Source organism: Daphnia pulicaria, chromosome 4, assembly GCF_021234035.1.
Source record: "Daphnia pulicaria isolate SC F1-1A chromosome 4, SC_F0-13Bv2, whole genome shotgun sequence".
NCBI lineage: Eukaryota > Metazoa > Arthropoda > Branchiopoda > Diplostraca > Daphniidae > Daphnia > Daphnia pulicaria.
Window position 1 is genome coordinate 18763963 of NC_060916.1, and position 20828 is coordinate 18784790.

Consider the following 20828-nt stretch of genomic DNA (forward strand, 5'->3'; position numbering starts at 1 on the left):
TAGCCCTTTACAGGGAATGAGTTAACGCTGGTTAACGGAAAATAGAGCGCTTTATAATTTTAGGTGCTCCTCAAAAATATTATTATTTGCTTATTTAGGTTCGACGTTGACTTTTGTGCTTTTGCTCGCCTGTATCACTGTTTGAAAAGGGTCTGTCCCAAATTCCCAATAAGTGTTGGTGTAAACTCGTGACTGTGCTAAAGGCAACAGTTTTTGCACAGCTGGAACACTAAAACCGGTTCTTTAAAGTGACGTTGTTCTAATAACAAGGGGCGCTATATCAGTTCATAGTTATATCAAATTCACTTTTTCGTAATAAAATGAAAGGTTTTTCTCTTCTGTCCAAATACTCCAATACAATACACAATTGGCGATTAAACTATAGCACGGCTAGCCGTAGTAGTCATTATGACATTATTATATCGGGAGGTGGTATGGTAGGTTTTGCAATGGCCTGCCGACTAGGTAATCCTGAATATTAATGCAGATAATAAATGTATGACATAGTATTTAATTAAATTGTATTCCTTATTTTATTTTAGGTAGAAGTGATTGTCTGGCAAACAAAAGGATTCTGCTCTTAGAATCATCCAATAAGAAACAGTTAAAGTTGGACTCCTACAATCATAGGGTTTCTGCAATAAATCCAGGATCTAAATCACTACTTGAATCTCTGGGTGCTTGGCAACATATTGAGAAGACACGCTTTGGTTCTGTTAAGAAGATGCAGGTTATCACTTTAACTTCCCATTTCCAATTTTTTTTTTCTCTATGAGCATTGAATTTACATTAATACCATTTTATATTTCTGGCTGTGTATAGGTTTGGGATGCATGCTCAGATGCGGCAGTAACATTTGGAAAAGCAGATTTAAGTGAAGATATTGCGTGGATCGTAGAAAACGATCTTGTTCAAGATTCATTAATGAAAGAATTAGATAAAATAGAACAAGTAGAGGTCCAGTATAAAACCAAAGTCACCAATTACAGGCTTCCACAAAATGCAGATGAATTAGTTCAAGTAACCCTGGAAGATGGTTCATGTCTCACTACAGATTTGATTGTAAGTATAAATCAGGTTATTACTGTATGTTTGTTTGTTTTATAAAAGGCTAATAGATTTTTAAAAAAGCGATCTGCACAATGCATTTATGGTCATATTTTTCTCGTTTGAAAATAGATTGGTGCGGATGGATTCAACTCTGGGTTGCGACAGACTATAAAAACGCAGTACATTTCTTACGATTATAATCAGATGGCTGTAGTGGCAACCCTTCGCATCTCCGAGGTGAACATTTTATAAACGTTTCAATTTACTAATATTCACCATTAACGATATTAATTTACAGGGCGATGAAAATGTCACTGCGTGGCAAAGATTTCTACCAACTGGTCCAATTGCTCTCTTGCCGGTTTGTTTCTGAATAGCATATCATTTTAGATTTGTTTTATTTTTATTTTGTTAACTGGTTCCTATTTTTCCTGCGTTTCATTTTAATTTATTTTTCTCAGGCCAAAAAGTATTTCCCATAGCTAATTTTAGGAAAACATTTTTTTAGAAGTGGTAGGCCCACTCTGTTCTTTTAATTCGTTTAATTTTGTATAGATTGTTGAAACAAACATTCTAGCTTGTTTTAACGTGTGTCAGTAAAAAGTTTTGTTGCTACCCAACGATGCGCATGTTCAAGCCTAAGAGTTTCTCGATAATGACATCCATTGGTTATAGCGACGTTTATATAAAACAATGTGTTTACAATTAAACATGCATGCATAATAAGTTCGATAATATTATAGATTTATAATTAATTATAGGTTGGGTTATACGTGTAGTTTCTTAATTAAATGATTTTTTTATGGATTTCTTTTATTTTCATGCAGTTGAACAACGAATTTAGTTCTCTCGTATGGAGTACAGACAAAATAACAGCCAAAAGTTTATTAGACTTGCCTCCTGATGTATTTACGGATCGTATTAATCAAGCTCTGGTAAGCATCAACCTTGAACAGTTCTCTCATTTTCAATGATAAATATGGCAAATGTACGAATTTGACTCGAATGTTGTTTATCTGTTCATCACAAAACTTGTGTCAGATTTCTCAAATTCTCACTTTTTATTTACAGTGGAACAATGACGACAGGAACCCCATGGTCCAAAATGTCAGTGAACGGATATTTCAGATGTTAAAAGTATGCCGTGTTAATTCATTAGAAGGAAATGCTAGTGATATCCGGCAGCTTCCGCCGAGTGTAGTTGAGATCAAAGGACGCCAAGCAGCTTTCCCTCTGGGTCTTGGTCACGCAGTTGATTACATTTCTAATAAGGCTGCGCTGATAGGGTATGTACTTTAACAAAAAATGTGTCCTATTATCTAAAGGCTTGATTAGAAATATTTCGGAAATTATGGTCACTTTTTTTCTCCCAGAGATGCTGCACATCGAGTACACCCATTAGCAGGACAGGGCGTTAATTTGGGCTTTGGCGATGTCATTGCCCTTAATGATACAGTTTGTGAGGCTGTTAATAATGGAGCAGATCATGGCAGTTCGCTATATCTCAAGCAATACCAATCAAATCGTCAACTGCACAACTTACCCGTCATGGCATCAGTTCACGGATTGCATCTACTGTATGGAACAACTTGGACTCCACTTGTTATGTTGAGAAGCATTGGGTTAAACGTTTTTGACTCATTGTCATCAGTTAAAAGTTTCATCACTCAAAGAGCCTCAGTTTAGCGTTGTGATGTAGTACACATTTTAATTTAATTATTTTAAATGTGTATTTTAGATTATATGTATACAGATTGCAATACAGATTACGAAACACCCAAAAACCCAGCGTACGCTTGTTTAGAAATAGACCAACATCAATGAATGTTCAATGTTAAAAAAAACATAAGTGGTTTGAACCTTCTAAACTTTGCAAACAGAGCAAAAATCGCACCAGTTGAAACAAGGAAATGAGTAGAAAACTAAAAACTACGTATAAATATTTTTTTAAAGAAATGCGAAAAATCGATTAACAATTGCGGGTAAAATGGCTAAAATTTGAACAAACTAAGGGTATTTCGTGTTGGAAATCGTTAACGAGCTTAAAGAAAATATTAAAATTCCAGCTACATAGCGGGACCGGAGAAACGATGCTGTATAGTATCCGAAAAACAATTTTAGTGTTTCAGATGTTCCATCCAGTAAAGAGACATTTATAGCTTAACGCCTTAACAAGAGCCATTAAACCTAGGTTGGTTGTCTAAATGGCTTACGTTTTTTAAATATTGATTGCCAAGACAACTTAATTTCTGAAGCACAGTTTTCATGCGGCAACGTCGTTTTAAGGTTCTAAACACGAAAATTTGAGAAACCGTTTCAGATGATAAGTTGTTGAAGAAGGAGGAGTTATCTTGTTATTTGTTTTTCAGTTATGCACGGTTTAGAAGTTCCCAATTTCAAATAACCCTCTTTAAAAATGAATGGTATTCCATATATATGAAGACAACGAAGAATAATGAACGAAGTTTAAATGAAGACAAACGACTCATTGATCGAACCGGATCGAACAACATGCAGACTAGAATTTGATATTTCTATTGATGAAATAATGATTAAAGAGATTTATTTAGGATTAATTGTTAGACCACTCAGCTGATTCAGTTCATAAATATACTTACGTTAATTTTTACATGCGTTTTTCTGATTAGGAAAGTGAATTTGAAAATGTTTGTGATGTGTTGGAAGAAGGGTGTGTTAAAGGTTTTTCAGTCAATAGTTCTATTAAGATATCGAACTGTTTTTTAGTAGCAATCCATTGATTCTCTAGTTTTGAGAAACGATTCTCCATCGAACTATTCATTATGACTACTTGGGAAACACAGTTATGACAAAGACTATGGATATTTTGTATTACCTCGTCAAATAACTCTTCAGTCAAAGAAGATTGATGTTCTATATTGGTGCGATAAAGTTCGTGGTACGACTTCTTATTGGGTTTTGAGACAAGAATTTTCAAAAGATTTTCTTTGATATCAGGAGGGAAACGATTGTCGCGTGGATCATTGGGTCTTACGATGTAAACCCGGTGATGGGACGGAGGGACAACAAGAATTTTTCGTTGGAGAAACTTCCGAGTACGTGCATCAAACCAGCATGGCAGTTGGTTTAACCAAGGAGAAAAAACAATGCTCTCCATGCGCGCAATCAAACGGGTTTGTCTAACTAAGCGATCCAATCCGGCTGATTTTCGGAGTCCTTGAATGTCAGAGACTGCTAGACCCACGAGTAAATTCATTAAAACAACGACAATGAAAAGTAGAAAGGCTAAGAAAACGATGAGTGTCGTGATGGGGTATTCGGGTCTATGATCTTCGTAAAAGTATTTACTGTATTCTAGTTCCCCGGTCATCATCACTACAGTAGTTACCAAAGAAAAGGGTAAACTAGCCAGGGATTCCGTGTCCGGGTAAAGAACTGACAATCCTAAAGAAAATCCTATAATCAAGCTCATGTATGCTGCGAGAAACTTGGCTATGTTTGCTGCCACGGTCGTAAACATTTGCACGTAAAGACCGAAAACTGTAAAGGAAAACATGTGAAGTTACACGATATAGAATTTATGGGCGAAATTTAGTGCTCCTTACCTGGAAATCTTCCAACGTGCATCATCAGTTCCATCCAAGCTACTACAATTATAATTGCAGCGAGATGTTGCTGCCAGTCGTTATGATTGAAATTCTTCGGCAGATTTATCCCTACGACTCCAATAATGAGGAAACATTGTATATAGTTTTCGGAGCTACGAACGTATTCACTCGGCGTTTGAAGCAGTTGAAAAAATTCCTTAATTAACGAAAGTGCTCCGAAGCCCTTTGATTAAAACAAAAATACATGCTTAAAATATTAGACTTTGTATTGTACCATAATTGTTCTTTTTACCAGGTTCAGGTATCTAACGACGTCTTCTAACCAGGAGGGCCATTGCGTGTAAAGACAATTTGTTGTATCCCAATTTAAATCTTCATTGGTGGTGGTAGAAGAATCATTGTGGATTACCGAACAATTGCGATTTCGTTGAATGACGTAAATGGAAAGGATGTTGGCACTTAACGAGAGGACAAAGGCAGCGTGAAAAAGGAGTGAGACGATAAAAAGAGAGCGGATTTTGATCCATTTCAAATGTAAAAAGGCCCTAATAATAGGATGTTGAAGAATGTGTCTTTGACCCGCTGCTACTAAAGTGATAAGAAATCCAGATTCACCGACTCGCTGTTGATCTCCGCCGGGTACAATTACGTTGAAATCCAAGTGAAGCTCACAGTCGGGATCAACAGGATCGTGATCTGCCACTACCACGGCGGAATCCAGTCGACGTGGAATGGTAGTCAAGACGTCGGGCGTTCGCCGAACTAGAAAATCCAATGCAGAAACTCCCCCTTTGGTTTTGGCCGACAGGTCTGCGCCTGACTGAACTAAAACTGTTGCAGCTTTAGAATTCTCGTTGATCGCTGCCAGATGTAGGGGTGTGCAGCCAAAGTTGTCACGTCCGTTAATATCGGCTCCCGAAGCGATCAGAAGCCGGACGATTTCGGTGGAACGCGAGGTTTTGATAATAGCGCTATGAAGAGGAGATTTTTGATCATTGTCGCAGATGTTGTGTCTCGCTCCTGCCTCCAACAGAACGGCAACAGACTCGACCGACTGTGATAACGTGGCCAAGTGTAAAGGAGTTTGGCCACGAAAATTAACAGCATTACAATCTGCTTTCGCCTGCAATAGCAGTCGAATGCAGCCAGCATTTCCTTCCTCTGCCGCCAAGTGCAAGGCACTCATTCGTTCACGGCCAAAAAGTACGCGAATGTCTGCTTTGTTCTGCAAGAGCATTTCCAACAAGTCCGTGTCTCCTTGAGCCGCTGCAACGTGAATAGGTGCTTCACTGTACGCCTGTGGGCTGTTGACAGCAGCGCCAGCTTCAATCAAATAAGTAGCACAGGTTACGCTACGTGCGCGAACTGCCCATATAAGTGGTGTCGAACTGTCGGGATATTTGGGATCGGCCAGACCGGCGTTGACTTCAGCTCCAGCACAGAGAAGAACTTTAACTGCTCCAGCATTTCCAGAAGCCGCGGCGCAGATCAGGGGTGTAGCTAGTCCAAGTTTATCCCATGCATTAATTTCTGCGCCGTATTCCCTCAGCAATGTAATGCAATCTGCTGCCGTGACAGCAGATGAACTGGCTGCATAATGTAGAACTGTTCGTTCCTCTGAATCGGTCGCTTTCGGGCTAGCCCCTCGTTGAAGAAAAAATTGCAGCATTACAATGTTGCCAGTCATGGAAGCATACAAGACTGCTACATTGTAGAAGCACAAAGGTAGTTTGGACCAATTGCGTGAACTCTCCGACGCTCCTAAAATAGTTTTCGGGTGAATTGAATCCATTTCGTGACTCCCCAACAATTCATCTATGCTGTTCTTGAGTTGATTTTCAGTCCAAATGGAACAGCCGTAAAACCAAGAAGCTGGTTCTTCTCCCGAAATAGTACAATTCTTCAACTCTGCACGACTAGTGTTAGATTCACTGGAGATGCTAAAAGTTGGATCGTCTGCAGGAATATCAAAACGGAAAGTGTCTCCCGTCGCGTCAGAACTGGCAGCACCATTTGTAGTTGTCCACGGCTTTCGACGATCTTGAAACGCTCGACGATTTGCGTATTTGCGAGCTTTAAAGCGTCCGCTTTTGGTTCGAAATTCTTTGTTATCTCGCATCTCTTCAGCAGCACACGTTTGATGATCACCATTTGCGCTCTCGCATTTACCCATCTTTAAAAGTTGAAATGGCTCTCTCGCACACGCAGCTAGCTCACAACAGAGGCAGGAAGATAAATGGTTACTCTTATAATGTAAAGCCAGACGAATCAATAGCCCCTCCCTTCTTTTCCGTCTCCCACTCCTCTTTCCTCACTTTTTTTTTGCTGTGTATTATGATTTCAACCGATTTCAACACCGTTGTTTATTTTTTGAGACTAACAAAGAAGCGATCTCGTAATTCCTGTTGAATTGACCCCAATTAGACTGTGAACATAAATGGAATTCAACTTTAGAAATGGGATAGAAATTTTAGTATTTTACTCTAAACACATTCCCCGACTACGATTTTCAAAGTCTGTTGCTACTTATAAAATAAGTGCTACACTATACGTTAATTGGTAATCCCTACACTTCGGTAATTAATCAAACGACCATTTAGCCATCTTTCCATTACTTAGAAGAAAGGTGAGTGTGATGCAACTTCTTGTTTACATTAATGATTTTTTCATATTTATAGAAAAAGAAGGAAACGACCTACGTGATACTTGAATTGGTCTTGCAATAATTATGTTGGATTTTTAAATAATTATTATAGCTACTTGATAAAAAATACAAAATACGTTGGTTTATTATAGAAACTATCGTATTTTTTAGAGATGAACAAATTGTATTTTTCCCCACTCTTAAAAGACCCCATAAGTTTCTTTGTCTAAATATAGAACACACCTAGTCTAAAGCCGCGTTCGTTAATTACAGTGGGGGATTCTTTCAAAATATTTTTAATGTTTTTTTTTATTTGTCATTTTATCACGTACTGGTCTTGACTTAAAAATTAATATTGAATTCCGGGTCACTTTTAAAAAGTACGGCGCGGAGCATGGCTTTCTATATATTTTCAAGGGAGCGCGTTGTATACATTATGTTTATGTGAGTCATGGAACAACTCGGAATATAAAGTTACGGATATGGAATTAATTTTCTGGATTTTGCCTAAATCCTTGGTTATAGGAAGTGTGAAGAACGACTGATGAAAAACTCAACTGCGCTCCTTCGTGTATAAAGGATCACAACACTTAATGGCATTTTTTTCCCCTGTCTTAATGTCACATAAACATTTTGCAATTTACTTTTTCCGCTTGAGTAACGATCTAGGTTCCCTCGTGTGGAGTCTGACCAAAATAACAACAAACTGTTTACTTGACCTGGCTTCGGGTATGTTTATACAGTTTGCTTCAAACGGTCTCTGGTAAGTGTCAAACAAGTTTCGAGAACCAGCAGTAGACCCAACAAGCTGAACCTACGCTTCAGAACATAAAGTAAGGAATGTGTTGTAGCGTTGCATTCTGCGTTCTGCGTTGCATTCTGCAATTACATTTGTTCTTTGCGGTTCTTTGATTTCTTTTTCTTATTTTCCGGTTGTGTCGAACTGTCTGAATTATTTGGGATCGTCTAGACTGGTTTTGATCGAGTTTTTACTTCAACATCAGCAAAGAGAACTTTATCTCGCTTTCACTCGCTTTAACTGCGCCAGCATTTCCAGAAGCTGCGGCACAGGTCAGGGCGTAGCTAGCCCTAGTTTTCTACAACCCATACATTTCTACGCCGTATTTTCTCAGCGATGTAAAACAGTCTGCTGCCGTGGCCACTGCCGTGACCGAAAGATGAACTGACTACACTATGTAGCGATGTTATTTTTTCTTAATCGTGTCGCTTTCAGGAAGTTTAGTCCTGCTACATTGTAATAAAGGTAATTTGAACCAACTGTGTGAGTTCTTCAGCTCATAAAATAATTTTCGGGTGAATAAATACATTTCGTGACTCCCCAACAATTCACCTATGCTGTTCTTGAGTTGATTTTCTGTCCAAATAAATTAGGTTATTAAAAAATAGAAAAACAAATGCGCTTTTCCTTTATCCGCCTTTATTTCCCATGTAATTTACGGGATACGGTGGCACCTGAAAGCTGCGAACCTTGATTATATTTTGGGGAAATCCTTAAACAGTGACCCTATCCTGCCTCTTATATCATGATGTATAGTATAAATCGGAAATTAATTCCACAACATTATTCCTACTCTTTTCTCCGGTTTTCGCATTTATTTCCTTCGTAAAAATTATTTGAACTAACGAGAGGCAACGCCATCTCTGAAGTTTGCTGCGCTTAGGCGGCTTAGCTAACTCGTCTCTCTTTACAGGCGTGATTTCTTCTAGCTTACTTACAAAGTTACAAGTTTTTTCTTCAAAAATTTAAAAAACTAATTCTAAAATAAATAAATATACTAGTCAGATGCTAAAGAAAATGTTTTTTTTTTTAAGTTTTGAAGTACGTATTTCTTAGTTTCCGTACTAAACAAAAATTTTAAATCGGAAACTGGAAAATCTAATGAAAAAGCTTTTGGGGCTTGCTGCTGGGTGGCGCGGCGAATGTGTTCAGTTTGAAGAAGCAGAAGACTAAGATTCACTGTCACACGTGTCTTTCATGAGCAAATCGAGCAATCTTGCACTCGTTATTACAATCCCGAATACCTAAATATTTGAATATTACTGACATGGGTAGAATGGGCAGGAAAAATAAACGTGAAAAAAAGGATGGCGCTGCGTTATCTTGGGTAAGATGTCTAAAAATCGTTTAAAAAGAAATACAACTTTTACTTTTTTTTACATCAATTATTCGATTTCGAAGGGAACCAAGAACAAGAATGAAGGATATGATGTCGTTGTCAAAGAAAATTCAGCATTTGAAACGTATTATAAGGTTAGCTTTCATGTTTAATGGTTAACCAAGTTATGGTTGTATATTGATAATCTCTTTCTAATTCAGGCTCAAAAAATCGTCCCTGATGATCAATGGGAATCGTTCATGTATCACTTGAAGGAACCTCTCCCTGCTTCATTTAGAATTTCTGGGCATCGTAATCAAGGAAAAGCTATATTGAAAATTATGGAAGGGGAATATTTTAAGGCATTGACTGAAGAACAAGCTAAACCTGAATGCCTTACTTGGTATCCTGAAAATCTGGCATGGCAACTGAGTCTCACTAGGAAAGATATCCGTAAATCTGAAGCAAATGTGAAACTACACAATTTCTTAGTGTCAGAAACTGAAGCAGGAAATATTAGTAGACAAGGTACATATTTTACAAATTTATATATATATATATATTTAAAAGTGACGTTGAAAACTCTCAATTTTAATTGTGTATAGAAACTGTGAGTATGATCCCACCCCTTGTTCTTGATGTCCAGCCCCATCACAAGGTATGCTGAAAATTTCAATAATGGATTGTGAACCAATTTATTTTGCTGTACAATAATCTCAGGTTTTAGACATGTGCGCCGCCCCCGGCTCAAAAACTAGCCAATTAGTGGAAATGCTACATTGTGATGAGGGAAAAGCACCAGGTATAATTTTTTTAATAATTATTATTTATGTTCTTTTATGACAATGTGTAAGCTATTGATATTTTGTAGAAGGTTTAGTTATTGCAAACGATTCGAACAACAAAAGATGTTATCTGTTGACTCATCAGTTGAAGAGACTGCCATCACCAAATCTGATAATTACAAACCATGATGCGTCTCTGATGCCTAATTTTCATATTCCTACTCCAGGAGGAGGTAACAGATTTCAGAATCTTAACTGATGAAACTATTTTATTTTAATTTAATTTCTCATTCAACAGGGAAGGATGTCTTGAAGTTTGACCGAATTTTGTGTGATGTGCCCTGTTCTGGAGACGGTACTCTACGAAAAAACTTGGATGTTTGGATGAAATGGAACAGCGCCAATGGATCAAGTCTTCACGGGTATTCAATAAATTATCATGGGCTGATAAATTTTCCAAACAATTTTTTATTCTTTCCTGTTGCTGGATAATCAGTTTGCAATATCGAATTGCGCGACGTGGAGCTGAAATGCTATCCGTGGGTGGGAAAATGGTTTATTCTACATGTTCGTTGAATCCCATGGAAAACGAGGCAGTCATTCACCGCTTGCTAGTCGAAGCTAAGGGATCGCTGGAATTAGAAGAAGTGAGTGACAAATTGCCTGGACTGAAGTATGTTCCTGGATTGTCTCACTGGGTCGTTATGAGTCGGGTTTTGACTGCCTATGCAACACCGGAAGAAGTTCCTGAAGCAATGAAGCACATTCTTCGAGGATCATTGTTCCCCCCTAAACCTGAAGATGCCGATAAATTTCACCTGGAACGATGCTTGCGAATTCTCCCTCATCAACAGAACACTGGTGGATTTTTTGTTTCTGCATTGAAGAAGGTGGCTCCTCTACCATGGGAAGCACAAGAAAGGAAACCAATTGTAGCAGCTACCAACAGCACTGCTGTGGTAAACACAGAAGTGGAATCGACGAAGGACAACGCTCCTCGATCACCTGCCCGAAAGAGGCAAAAGATTCGAGGGTTTAAGGAAGACCCTTATCTTTTTTTCGACGAAGATGAAGAATTGTGGCCTCCCATCAAGTAACGTTCATTGTTGGTTGGTATCGCATTGGCTTTCTTACATTTATTTATTTCCAGAGAATTTTACGGATTAAGTGATACAATGGACCCTAAGTTACTGTTGACTCGCTGCAAAGAGGGAAAGAAAAAGAATATTTACTACACTAGTCCCATGGTTCGCGACTTGACTAGAACAAATGAAGACCGATTAACGGTATGAAAGAAATATCTTAATTCTAGAGGATTTTATCTCCAAATTCATAATTTTTATATGTATATTAGATCATCAATACAGGAATTAAAATGTTCGCGCGCAGTGAAAACAAGGGCACCGATTGTGGATATCGTATCGCCCAAGAGGTTTATTTTAAAATTAAACAATGTTAAAACTTGCCGATCATTTGCTTATTTATTACAGGGAGCGCTAGCAATGATGGAGTTCATGAAGAAGAGACGAGTAGTAATCACAAGAGATGATATGACTATGCTACTTTTGAACGACGACATGAACACGCCACCGGAAATTCATTCGTTTAGTTCAGGTGCAGCCAAGCAGTTGCACGAAATCGGTAGGAGATCAGTTTTACGAACACGAATGTTTTGATAAATGAAATAAAAATATTTATACCCTGACAGATACTGGCAGTACGCTGATGGAATGCTATGAGGATGGACTTCATATAGTCGTAGTTGCTTGGAAGGGGAAAACGTCTGTTAGAGCATATGTAGCAAAATGTGATCGGATACATTATTTGCGCTTGTGTGGAGCTGACCTATCGAAATTCGGTAAAATTCCCGTTATGGTTGTTGTAGACGAAAAATTTAACGTAATTTTTTATTTTCATATTAAAGAGGTAAATAAGTTTGCGGAAAAAGAACGTTCAGCCCAAAATGACCTAGAAGAAAAAGACGAAAATAAAAAAGAAGATGTTAGTATTGATGAAGGTCATAAGGTTCCTGTCGACATGGACAACGTAGAAAAAGAGATTCCAGTTGATATTGACAACGCAGAAAATCAGGCTCCAGTTAATATGGATGTCGTCGTGAAAGAAGACGCGGTTGCGGAGTAAGGAGCAATGATTCTTTCAGAATTTATTTTTCCATTAACCTTTGTATTATTGGTTCGTACATTATCAATAAAACACAAAACATGATCCAATCCAGGGGAGCAAGAGTTGTTAACTACTGTAATATTGTAAGTTCATAAATTTTATAATCATGTTTTTTTTAGGAACAGGAATTCAAACATATTACCATCAACACATTTAAGTTTTATTAGTTCTTGCGCTTCTTACTTTGGTTGTCTTCCTGCAATTCAAATATATATATATAGGTATAGCTAGTAATCTATGACACAAACTGTGACAATACCTTCTGAGCAAGAATAATCAGCAAGTATCGGAAAATATTTACGAAATCGATGAAAAGATCAACTGAATGCCAAACAAAATCTTTATCCCCGATGCGGCGCTTTTCGATGATCAGTTGGGTGTCGTACAGGACTAAATATTTAATTATTGGTTAATTCATATTAAAATAAACAATTTACACTTAAGCTAAACAGTTTTGTTTACCAAATCCACACATGACCGCGAATCCCAAATACAGGTAAGCCTGAAAGAATAAAGTGGTCAAGTCATATTTTCACTAAAATTATACTAGCACCTATAGATACTATACCTGAAAAACTAGAACTGATCCAATGAAAATATTTGCCAAAAAGAGAATGCTTAGCAATGAGAACATTGAAAGCAGTGGAGCTCCAAGAAACAAATATTGGCCTCTAGGTGACAGTAGAGCACAAAGAGAGAAACATGTAAAAAGCACAGCTGTAGACAAGAAAGCTGTAGAAATGATGGCTGGATTAATACGAATAACTGTATCCAACAGAGGTCCAAGTCCTAGACCTGTTTTGAATATACAGATATGATAAGAATTAAAGTTAGTCGAGAAAATTACAATTTTAAAAATAATCAAACCTACCTGTAAAGAAAGAAAATCCAAGCAGCAAACCAATCCTAGTCTTGGCATTCTTTCCACTATCATCAGGAGTTGCAAACAGAGTCAAAAGAAATCCAATAGCAACAAATGAAGTAAGGAAATTTCCTGATAGCACATTCGTGAAAAGGTGTACATAAGCACCCACAGCAGCTGCTAAAGTTGACAAGGTTAAGCAGGTGTAAACTTGCTTCAAATGTTGCTGAATCGGAGGTTCCCTGAAGGGCAAAAAGTTAATGTCAACAACAGTTGCGTCAATTTAGTCAAACGTATTTGTCTTGAACTTACAAAGTGGAATTAAAATTTCGAATTGCAGCATTGATGGAAAAAGATGTTCGGCGGTTAGTCGTTGACGCCATCGTAATTCGTGAAGAATCGAACGGTTCTTTGTTGTTTATCTGAGAGCTCGCTGATCTAAGTCTCAATTCAACTGGTAATGGTACGTACATGAGATGACGTAAATACTGATAAACTAATCCTATAATAAAAAACAGCGCCACCTAGTTCCAAGAATTCAGATTCCGATACCATACCATACTAGATAATACTAGCATAATAAATATCAGCTAATAATATGCATTATTGCATTGCTGGATAAATTTTGTTTTATTTAATTTCACTAGTAGTTGAACTAATTCATATTTCAATCATAATGTATGTCTTTAATTTGAAGACGATGTGAACAGAAGGTATGGGCATCAAAAGACAAACTGACAATGCTGTTCAAGTAAAAGTTCTCATTTTTTGTTGTTGACAAATGACATGACTCGTTCGTAGTTCGAAAAAATAATGATTGTCATTTTGATGGCACTTGGTCAAATTAAAAAGCAGCTATCGCTAGGCACAAATGTGTTTCTTGTGTTTCTGATTATATATTTTAGTGTGACAAACGTCGATGCAGTAGTCAGACGAAATGCTGGCAAATTTCCCATCAAGTCTGGTCCAAAATGGACTAAAATCCCTACCAACACACGCACCAATTCAAGTACCATCGGTCTTTCGAAATACGTACCCCGTGATGAATGTAATCTCCCCGATGACCTAACCAAAGAAATTGCTCTTTATAAACCCATTGTTGAAGGCATTATCAATGCATCAGTTAATGGAGTTTTCAAAAGAAGAACCTGGAGAACATTGGCGAGATTTGTAGATAAATTTGGATCCAGGATAGCAGGGTCTGATAATTTGGAGCAATCTATTGACTACATGGTTGATCTGTTGAAGAAAAATCAATTAGAAAATGTGCACACAGAACAAGCACTTGTTCCGAAATGGGTTCGAGGAAGAGAATCCTGCTGGTTAATATCTCCACGATTGGAGAAGTTAAATATACTTGGTTTAGGATCAAGCATAGGAACTCCATCTAAAGGTATTACTGCCCATGCTGTTGTAGTTGAGAGTTTTGAGGAACTTCAGAAGATGGGCAAAGAGGTAATAATCTTGTAGCTTTTCTTGTAGTTTTTAGAAAACATGTTACCAACATCAATGTTTATCATTTTCAGTCTTGTAGTTTTTAGAAAACATGTTACCAACATCAATGTTTATCATTTTCAGGCTGTTGAAGGGAAAATTGTGGTTTATAACGAACCCTACATTTCATACGAAAAAACGGTAAAGTATCGAGGTTATGGAGCCATTGAAGCCGCCAAACTTGGAGCAGTTGCTACCCTGATTCGGTCTGTTACTCCTTTCTCCATAGATTCCCCGGTCAGTAAGGACCTAAGTTGCCACTTGCCAGTAAAACCAATTAACATTTGCCATTTGATGATATACAGCACACTGGATGGCAACACTACCAGGAGAACGTAACCCAGATACCAACAGCAGCCATCAGCATCGAAGTGGCTGAAATGTTGCATAGGATGTTCCAAGCCGGCGATGATATTTTGATATATCTATTCATGGAGGCACGCAACTTTCCTCCTGTCATGTCACGTAACACAATAGCAGAAATCATCGGCCATCAACATCCAGACAAAGTGGTATTAGTTTCGGGACATTTGGATAGTTGGGATGTCGGTCAAGGAGCGATGGACGGTAAGAAACGCCATGACTTAACGTGATGTGGATTCGATTGATTTCTTCATTGTAATTTTGTTGAATTTTGCTAGATGGAGGAGGCGCCTTCATCTCATGGAACGCTCTGGCTTTACTTAAAATTCTTGGTTTACGCCCTCGACGCACTTTACGTTCAGTCTTATGGACCGCTGAGGAGGAAGGCCTAGTTGGAGCAGCAGCTTATTTCCACGATCACCGCAACGACATAGCTGCCTTTGATTTCGTAATGGAGTCAGACGAAGGAACTTTTCAACCATTGGGCCTCTCATTTTCCGGTAGCCACGACGCCGGTTGCATCCTGAAAGAAATCCTGAAACTGATGCGTCCCTTGAATGCCACCCAATTCGCCACACCTATGGATGGAGGTCCTGACATTGAGTATTTTACTAATGTGGGCATTCCCGGAGCTGCTTTGCTCAACGCCAACGAACGCTATTTTTGGTACCATCACAGCCAAGGTGACCGTATGACAGTAGAAGATCCCATCAATCTCGACATGTGCACCGCTCTCTGGGCAGCTTCCGCCTTCGTCGTAGCAGACCTTTCCGTTGACATGCCACGTTAAATTTTGCAATACTCAAGTTTCCAATTTTCATTATTATTGTTCCGTAATATCGAATTTCAATGCGAATATTTGTCAGACATAAAGTACCCTGAACGAAATTTCTCTTTATTTGTGCTTTACACATCCCAATGAGTTGTGTCCCCATTGGTTTAGAAATGGCCTGTGCTGCAGGACCTTTTTGATCAACCATGTATAGAGCTGTGCAGTTGCAGAGATGTGCTGCATTAACTAATTGATCCTTCTGCATTGTTGTTGAAGACTGCTTCATCACAATGATAACTCTGTACACACAAAAGACGTCAAGAGGGGAAAGGGGATAATTAAAAAAAAGGGAACGAAAGAAAAATCCAGCTCGTGATGAGTTTGACAGCTTTGGTGTTTGTTTTCTATTGTTAGACCCGCGTTTGGTGTCAGCAAACATTGTGAGCTGCTGATATATTTTTGCGCCGCTGTACAAAAATTCAAAAAAAAAAGAGAGCAAAAAAAGAAAAAAGGGGATGTGATTCAACATCTGTCTGAAGTCGTTGCTTCATTTCTTCCGAGTCAACAATAGAGCGCGAATAAACCCTGTGCTCTTGTTATTCGAGTCAATGAAAAAAAAATACAGGACTGATGTATAGAAAGCGGGCTAATTTGTCCAATTATACGTATAGAAACGCAGTGCCAGCCCATAAAAGGGAACAAAAAAAAATCCTTTGCCGAGTGGTAGTATCGTATGGATATTATATACACATCACACCGCGGGCGCACAGATCGGTAGGGCGTTACATTAGAATAGAAGTGGGGAATAAAAAAAAAGCTGCATGAAGGAGGGATAAAAGAATAGCTTCTTTTGATAGATGCTCCGTTCACCAATGACTTTTCCTTTCGGTCCACATTAATTATAAGCGCGTGTATACTATAGAAATATCATTGAAAAAGCTGCTTCTGCTGCTGCTGCAGGGTGGGGGGGAGAGGGAGGGGTTGGGTGGTTTGTTGTGTGTTTGTTGTGTTGACTATTGAAATCCTCTTCATCGGGCAAAGAGACAATAGAGAACTATAGGAGGAATGGCAAAGGGATTGTGTTCGTGTTTCAGGTTCAGCAGGCCAGCTTGGTTCATAGAACTGGAACATTGATGATGGCGAATCCAATGGCGTAAGAGAGCCGTCATCCTCATCATCATTCGCTAGTTGCTGCTATCGCTCCTCTGCTTATAAAAGAGATGCCAACAACTCGCTAGCTGCTCACTCTGTCCGTTCTTTGACCTGAGCGCAGTTCGGACTTTGATTTCACCTTGCAACAGATCGAAAAGTGCGTTCAAATCAGATTAGATGTCCCTATCGCCACCGCCACCAGTAGCGTCGACCAACGCTGCAGCCGTCGCTGCGTCCGTCCTCCTTAACGGCAACAACATGAGCCGGATGGAAGATCACCTGCTGACCAGATTCCAGCACATTGACCCGGAACTGGTCGATGAGTACATGTCAGGAAGACGACGACAGGTTAGTTTCCACGTTTATTTTCTTATGTGAATGTCTTGAATTATCGTCGGCTTTGATTGGCTTTTATAGAGGAGGAATCGGACAACATTTTCTCCGCAACAGCTCCAAGAATTGGAGTCACTTTTTCAGAAAACTCGTTATCCGGACGTGTAAATCCAATTTTTTCTTTATTACTAACACACTTTTTTTTCACCTATAACGCTATTTTATATTTATAGAATTCATCGAGAGGACGTGGCTTCCAGAACGGGACTCACTGAAGCACGTGTACAGGTATTTTTCATTATTTATTATTGCCGATACAAATTGTAAAGACATTGTTGAGCCTTTTGGATGTATGCATTTCAAGTATCCATCCACCCATGCAAGATAAGAAATTAAGGAAAAAGGCAAGAAAAATATCTGATTTGCTCAAAGAGATGCAACATAATAAGAAAAAGCTAGCGCTCTATAATTGGACCGTTATATTTGCTTGGTTTGCAAATTGGGCTTATTTCCAAGCTCAATTTCTGCACTATGAATTTAGGGATATTACATTTTATTTTATTGATTTAATTATTGAATAGAAGTGGAAACGTTGTCATCCGAATCTGAAATAATGATTACGTTTAAATTCAGAGTAGTTTAATAGACCGATGACTCGATGAGAGATGCGCTCTTCATTACGCAATAGTTTATGAAGAAGAACTTAGGAACTTAAGCATTGACGTCGAATTTCCAATCCCATTACTCACATTATTAATGTAATTATAAATAATGAAGTTCATTAGAGCCATCAATACACATGTATGTAGTAATAGTAGGGCATGCGGATAATGATGCAGACAATTGTCCATACCTCGGCAGCATCCTGATTTCCTGATGAATAGAATTGGGGAAATTCGGTCATATTATTATGATTAGGATTAGATATTATCTCGACCCTATTGGCGACTCGCCATTCATCCGATGGGATTGTTGAACGAGCCATGTGTACAGCGAGAGAGGAGCGATTGATGATGAAATGCATCTCCATTGTGACGATGTCCATTGACGAATCACATATCAACTCTGGGCCGCGATTGTTTTCCTGCCAGTACACTCCCCATGCGTATAAACAACAATCATTTTGAGCAGTAAATACCTGATTCAATCTTGAGCCTTTAAAATGCCATCTGTCCGATCCTGCAGCGACGATTGTTCATGCAGCATCGTGAGTGACTGTGCACCATATTAAGTTCGCTTGGATGCACAGTTAGACTGCCAAACTATTCCCGACCAGGTCGATTATTGAAATTCCCGTGAGCCAGTAATAGAAAAATCGATGGTTGTTTTTTTATTGTTTAAGACCTTTTGTGTACGAGTGTGTATACACTGTATACACACCTTTGATTGCTATGCTACCGAAAACTGTCGTGCCCTATGCCAGGACTAATTAGTATGTCATTCTTCTCTTTTGAACGTAGGTCTGGTTCCAGAATCGTCGGGCGAAATGGTGAGAAAAGACAATCAAAAGATAATTTCCGCACCATTAATTCACGTCATTCTCATACATACACAGGCGCAAAACGGCACGGATGCAATGGTCACGAACCCAACAACATCAACAACCAACAGATCACTGGCAAAGACCTGCCCTTAGGTGAGACTTGATTTTGATTAAGAAATGAACGTGGATTAATTATTTTTTCATGTTAGGTATCTACAGCTCGGATTCAATTTAGGCTTACCGTGGCTCTCATTACCATCTATGCCAGGTAATCGAATTTTTGTGTGTGTATCGCTGACAAATTTATTTAGATTCCTGCTGGATTAAAACGCTCGTGAAATGTAAAATTCAGGATCATTTTTCATAAAAGATTGTGTTTCCATTTTGATTTCCGATCCTACGTGGTAGTTCCAACGTTGTCGATAGATGGCTCTCGATCCTACAATCCCTTTGAATGGTTCAACATAGTAAAGTCTACGGAACATTTTATAATAATCAAATTGCTTTGAATCCAAGAGTCTTAATTTTCGAGTTGATATTCTCCACACGTGCTGCAACAACAACAACACCCGGATAAATAAATCTAATTGACTTGTTATGCTGTGTCGTTTGAATGTAGCTGGAAGCGGCGGAACGGGCGGAGTGCCATCGCCGTTTGGCTGCGTTGATTCCACTCCGACCAGAGGAGGCAGCCTCCTGATGGCCTCCCATTCCGAGTAGGTGTTGTTGTTTCTTACCCTTTTCTTCTTATTGACATGATTCAATCGATTGATGGATACGGCGTCTTGGAAAAGAGTGCCCCGCTCTTTCAAGTGAGTTGTCGATGTTAAGGGCGGCGACCAGCGAACCGTGTCTGAGTCAGCTCAGCACTCTTTTGTCCCTCCACTCAGTTGACAGCCAACAATCACATTCGCTTCTTTAAAAAGAAAAAAAAGTTACGAGAAAAACTACGACGTTTTCTCTTTTTATTTTCCCCTTAAAATCAATTCGGTTAATCGCAGTAGAGTAAAATAACCCTTCCTTGGCTGCTGTTAAATTCTATTCCGGAATTCCCGTTATGGATCTTGGCACTTTGGAAAAATGGAAAATGGAGAGGATGCAAAAGAAGCAGAAGGAAAGTGTCCGGAAGCGGATGCTGTAATAAATATTGTATATTCTATACGTGGATATTATTATTCTGTTGGGCGACAGGAGTGGAGTTCAGGATCATCGGGTTCCAATGGGCAAAGCCAGTGGCGGAAGTGAGAGCAGTGCCAGCACCGAGGATCAAGTCCTGAATTTGTCACGCACCGGTAATGGCGCCACCATCAGTCATCAAATGGACGACATCAACAGCAGTAGCGACGAATCTGAAGACTTGATGATGAACGGAAGCGCTTATTTGAAATCCAGCAACGATTCCGACGAGTGACGATCTTTTCTCTTGTATGGTCCATCTAGTCATCCCGAGATGATTGAATTTCGTTCCGTATTTCTGTTATTCTTCACTAATCTCTGTCATCTCACCAGCACTACTAGTCGCCCGTATGTCGTTCTGTATAGAAAATTATGAGACGCATAGTCTAAACCAAATCAATTCTTCCTATACTGCGAAACCCTATGATACATTTAATCTGATGTGATTTCCCCATTTTTCTCGACGGATATAAATCCGCCGCTGGTAGAATTAGAGTTTGACGTCAAATATATTAATACCCCCCCAATCTCCCACACAGATGGTCAGAAAAAGGTGGTATACATCACTACTCTGCTCTAACCCGAAAACCCAACCTACACGGCGGCGAGCGTTACACAAGCCTGGGGAATCAACTTGGGGATGGAGAGGAGAATTCAACACAAAGAGACAGGATCGCCAGGGTACATTACATCATTGTAAAGAGTTTGCTTTATATATATAGTACCTACGTATAGTTCCTGGGCACCATCATCTCTATCGCCAGGGATACGTATCATATCACGACGTGCATTAAAAGAGTAGTGGTACATCTATAAGCTCACTCTC

The 20828-nt window shown here is 38.9% G+C and overlaps 6 protein-coding genes across 7 annotated transcripts; 4 read left to right on the top strand and 2 right to left on the bottom strand.

The window, feature by feature from the left end:
* Positions 1-79: 79 nt before the first annotated feature.
* LOC124338152 (ubiquinone biosynthesis monooxygenase COQ6, mitochondrial-like) lies at positions 80-2834 on the top strand. The gene is made up of 8 exons (XM_046792227.1): positions 80-465; positions 543-730; positions 823-1062; positions 1180-1287; positions 1349-1411; positions 1878-1985; positions 2122-2336; positions 2424-2834. Exons 1-8 carry the CDS (start codon positions 321-323, stop codon positions 2734-2736), a joined length of 1380 nt encoding a protein of 459 aa, XP_046648183.1. The 5' UTR covers positions 80-320; the 3' UTR covers positions 2737-2834.
* An 87-nt stretch (positions 2835-2921) lies between these two features.
* On the bottom strand, positions 2922-7234 carry LOC124338151 (transient receptor potential channel pyrexia-like). The gene is made up of 3 exons (XM_046792226.1): positions 4930-7234; positions 4635-4860; positions 2922-4569 (listed from the first exon to the last, which is right to left on the bottom strand). The coding sequence occupies exons 1-3, from the start codon at positions 6808-6810 to the stop codon at positions 3695-3697; spliced, it is 2982 nt and encodes a 993-aa protein (XP_046648182.1). The 5' UTR covers positions 6811-7234; the 3' UTR covers positions 2922-3694.
* A 1988-nt stretch (positions 7235-9222) lies between these two features.
* LOC124338059 (tRNA (cytosine(34)-C(5))-methyltransferase-like) lies at positions 9223-12414 on the top strand. Its single transcript, XM_046792107.1, has 13 exons — positions 9223-9407; positions 9482-9553; positions 9620-9926; positions 10004-10056; positions 10119-10200; positions 10270-10416; positions 10482-10605; positions 10680-11276; positions 11334-11469; positions 11538-11615; positions 11674-11824; positions 11892-12041; positions 12108-12414. Exons 1-13 carry the CDS (start codon positions 9348-9350, stop codon positions 12323-12325), a joined length of 2175 nt encoding a protein of 724 aa, XP_046648063.1. The 5' UTR covers positions 9223-9347; the 3' UTR covers positions 12326-12414.
* On the bottom strand, positions 12347-13719 carry LOC124338061 (bax inhibitor 1-like). Of its 2 annotated transcripts, XM_046792110.1 has the most exons (7): positions 13542-13719; positions 13239-13471; positions 12936-13162; positions 12830-12869; positions 12627-12757; positions 12510-12563; positions 12347-12440 (listed from the first exon to the last, which is right to left on the bottom strand). In XM_046792110.1, the coding sequence occupies exons 1-6, from the start codon at positions 13700-13702 to the stop codon at positions 12531-12533; spliced, it is 825 nt and encodes a 274-aa protein (XP_046648066.1). In that variant the 5' UTR covers positions 13703-13719; the 3' UTR covers positions 12347-12440; positions 12510-12530. The 2 variants fall into 2 exon arrangements, with proteins under 2 accessions (XP_046648066.1, XP_046648065.1); XM_046792109.1 differs by having other exon boundaries at positions 12347-12563.
* A 242-nt stretch (positions 13720-13961) lies between these two features.
* Positions 13962-15974, top strand: LOC124338060 (carboxypeptidase Q-like). The gene is made up of 4 exons (XM_046792108.1): positions 13962-14684; positions 14808-14960; positions 15029-15290; positions 15365-15974. Exons 1-4 carry the CDS (start codon positions 14043-14045, stop codon positions 15874-15876), a joined length of 1569 nt encoding a protein of 522 aa, XP_046648064.1. The 5' UTR covers positions 13962-14042; the 3' UTR covers positions 15877-15974.
* Positions 15975-17120: 1146 nt separating this feature from the next.
* On the top strand, positions 17121-20531 carry LOC124335813 (homeobox protein aristaless-like 4). The gene is made up of 8 exons (XM_046789285.1): positions 17121-17358; positions 17428-17507; positions 17577-17631; positions 18804-18832; positions 18899-18979; positions 19036-19094; positions 19446-19542; positions 20018-20531. Exons 1-8 carry the CDS (start codon positions 17188-17190, stop codon positions 20235-20237), a joined length of 792 nt encoding a protein of 263 aa, XP_046645241.1. The 5' UTR covers positions 17121-17187; the 3' UTR covers positions 20238-20531.
* Positions 20532-20828: the final 297 nt, after the last annotated feature.

Coding starts and splice junctions, on each gene's coding strand:
- LOC124338059 (XM_046792107.1), top strand. CDS start 9,348: ATGGGTAGAATGGGCAGGAAAAATAAACGTGAAAAAAAGGATGGCGCT. Junction 9,408..9,481: donor ATGGCGCTGCGTTATCTTGG/GTAAGATGTCTA, acceptor TCGATTTCGAAG/GGAACCAAGAACAAGAATGA. Junction 9,927..10,003: donor AGGAAATATTAGTAGACAAG/GTACATATTTTA, acceptor AATTGTGTATAG/AAACTGTGAGTATGATCCCA.
- LOC124335813 (XM_046789285.1), top strand. CDS start 17,188: ATGTCCCTATCGCCACCGCCACCAGTAGCGTCGACCAACGCTGCAGCC. Junction 17,632..18,803: donor TCACTGAAGCACGTGTACAG/GTATTTTTCATT, acceptor TTTTGAACGTAG/GTCTGGTTCCAGAATCGTCG. Junction 18,980..19,035: donor TGGCAAAGACCTGCCCTTAG/GTGAGACTTGAT, acceptor TTTTCATGTTAG/GTATCTACAGCTCGGATTCA.
- LOC124338061 (XM_046792110.1), bottom strand. CDS start 13,702: ATGTACGTACCATTACCAGTTGAATTGAGACTTAGATCAGCGAGCTCT. Junction 13,472..13,541: donor CGAAATTTTAATTCCACTTT/GTAAGTTCAAGA, acceptor TTTGCCCTTCAG/GGAACCTCCGATTCAGCAAC. Junction 12,870..12,935: donor GATCAGTTCTAGTTTTTCAG/GTATAGTATCTA, acceptor TTATTCTTTCAG/GCTTACCTGTATTTGGGATT.
- LOC124338152 (XM_046792227.1), top strand. CDS start 321: ATGAAAGGTTTTTCTCTTCTGTCCAAATACTCCAATACAATACACAAT. Junction 466..542: donor TGCAATGGCCTGCCGACTAG/GTAATCCTGAAT, acceptor ATTTTATTTTAG/GTAGAAGTGATTGTCTGGCA. Junction 2,337..2,423: donor AATAAGGCTGCGCTGATAGG/GTATGTACTTTA, acceptor TTTTTCTCCCAG/AGATGCTGCACATCGAGTAC.
- LOC124338060 (XM_046792108.1), top strand. CDS start 14,043: ATGATTGTCATTTTGATGGCACTTGGTCAAATTAAAAAGCAGCTATCG. Junction 14,685..14,807: donor TTCAGAAGATGGGCAAAGAG/GTAATAATCTTG, acceptor TATCATTTTCAG/GCTGTTGAAGGGAAAATTGT. Junction 14,961..15,028: donor CTTTCTCCATAGATTCCCCG/GTCAGTAAGGAC, acceptor GATGATATACAG/CACACTGGATGGCAACACTA.
- LOC124338151 (XM_046792226.1), bottom strand. CDS start 6,810: ATGGGTAAATGCGAGAGCGCAAATGGTGATCATCAAACGTGTGCTGCT. Junction 4,861..4,929: donor TCGTTAGATACCTGAACCTG/GTAAAAAGAACA, acceptor TTTTAATCAAAG/GGCTTCGGAGCACTTTCGTT. Junction 4,570..4,634: donor GCACGTTGGAAGATTTCCAG/GTAAGGAGCACT, acceptor TTTCCTTTACAG/TTTTCGGTCTTTACGTGCAA.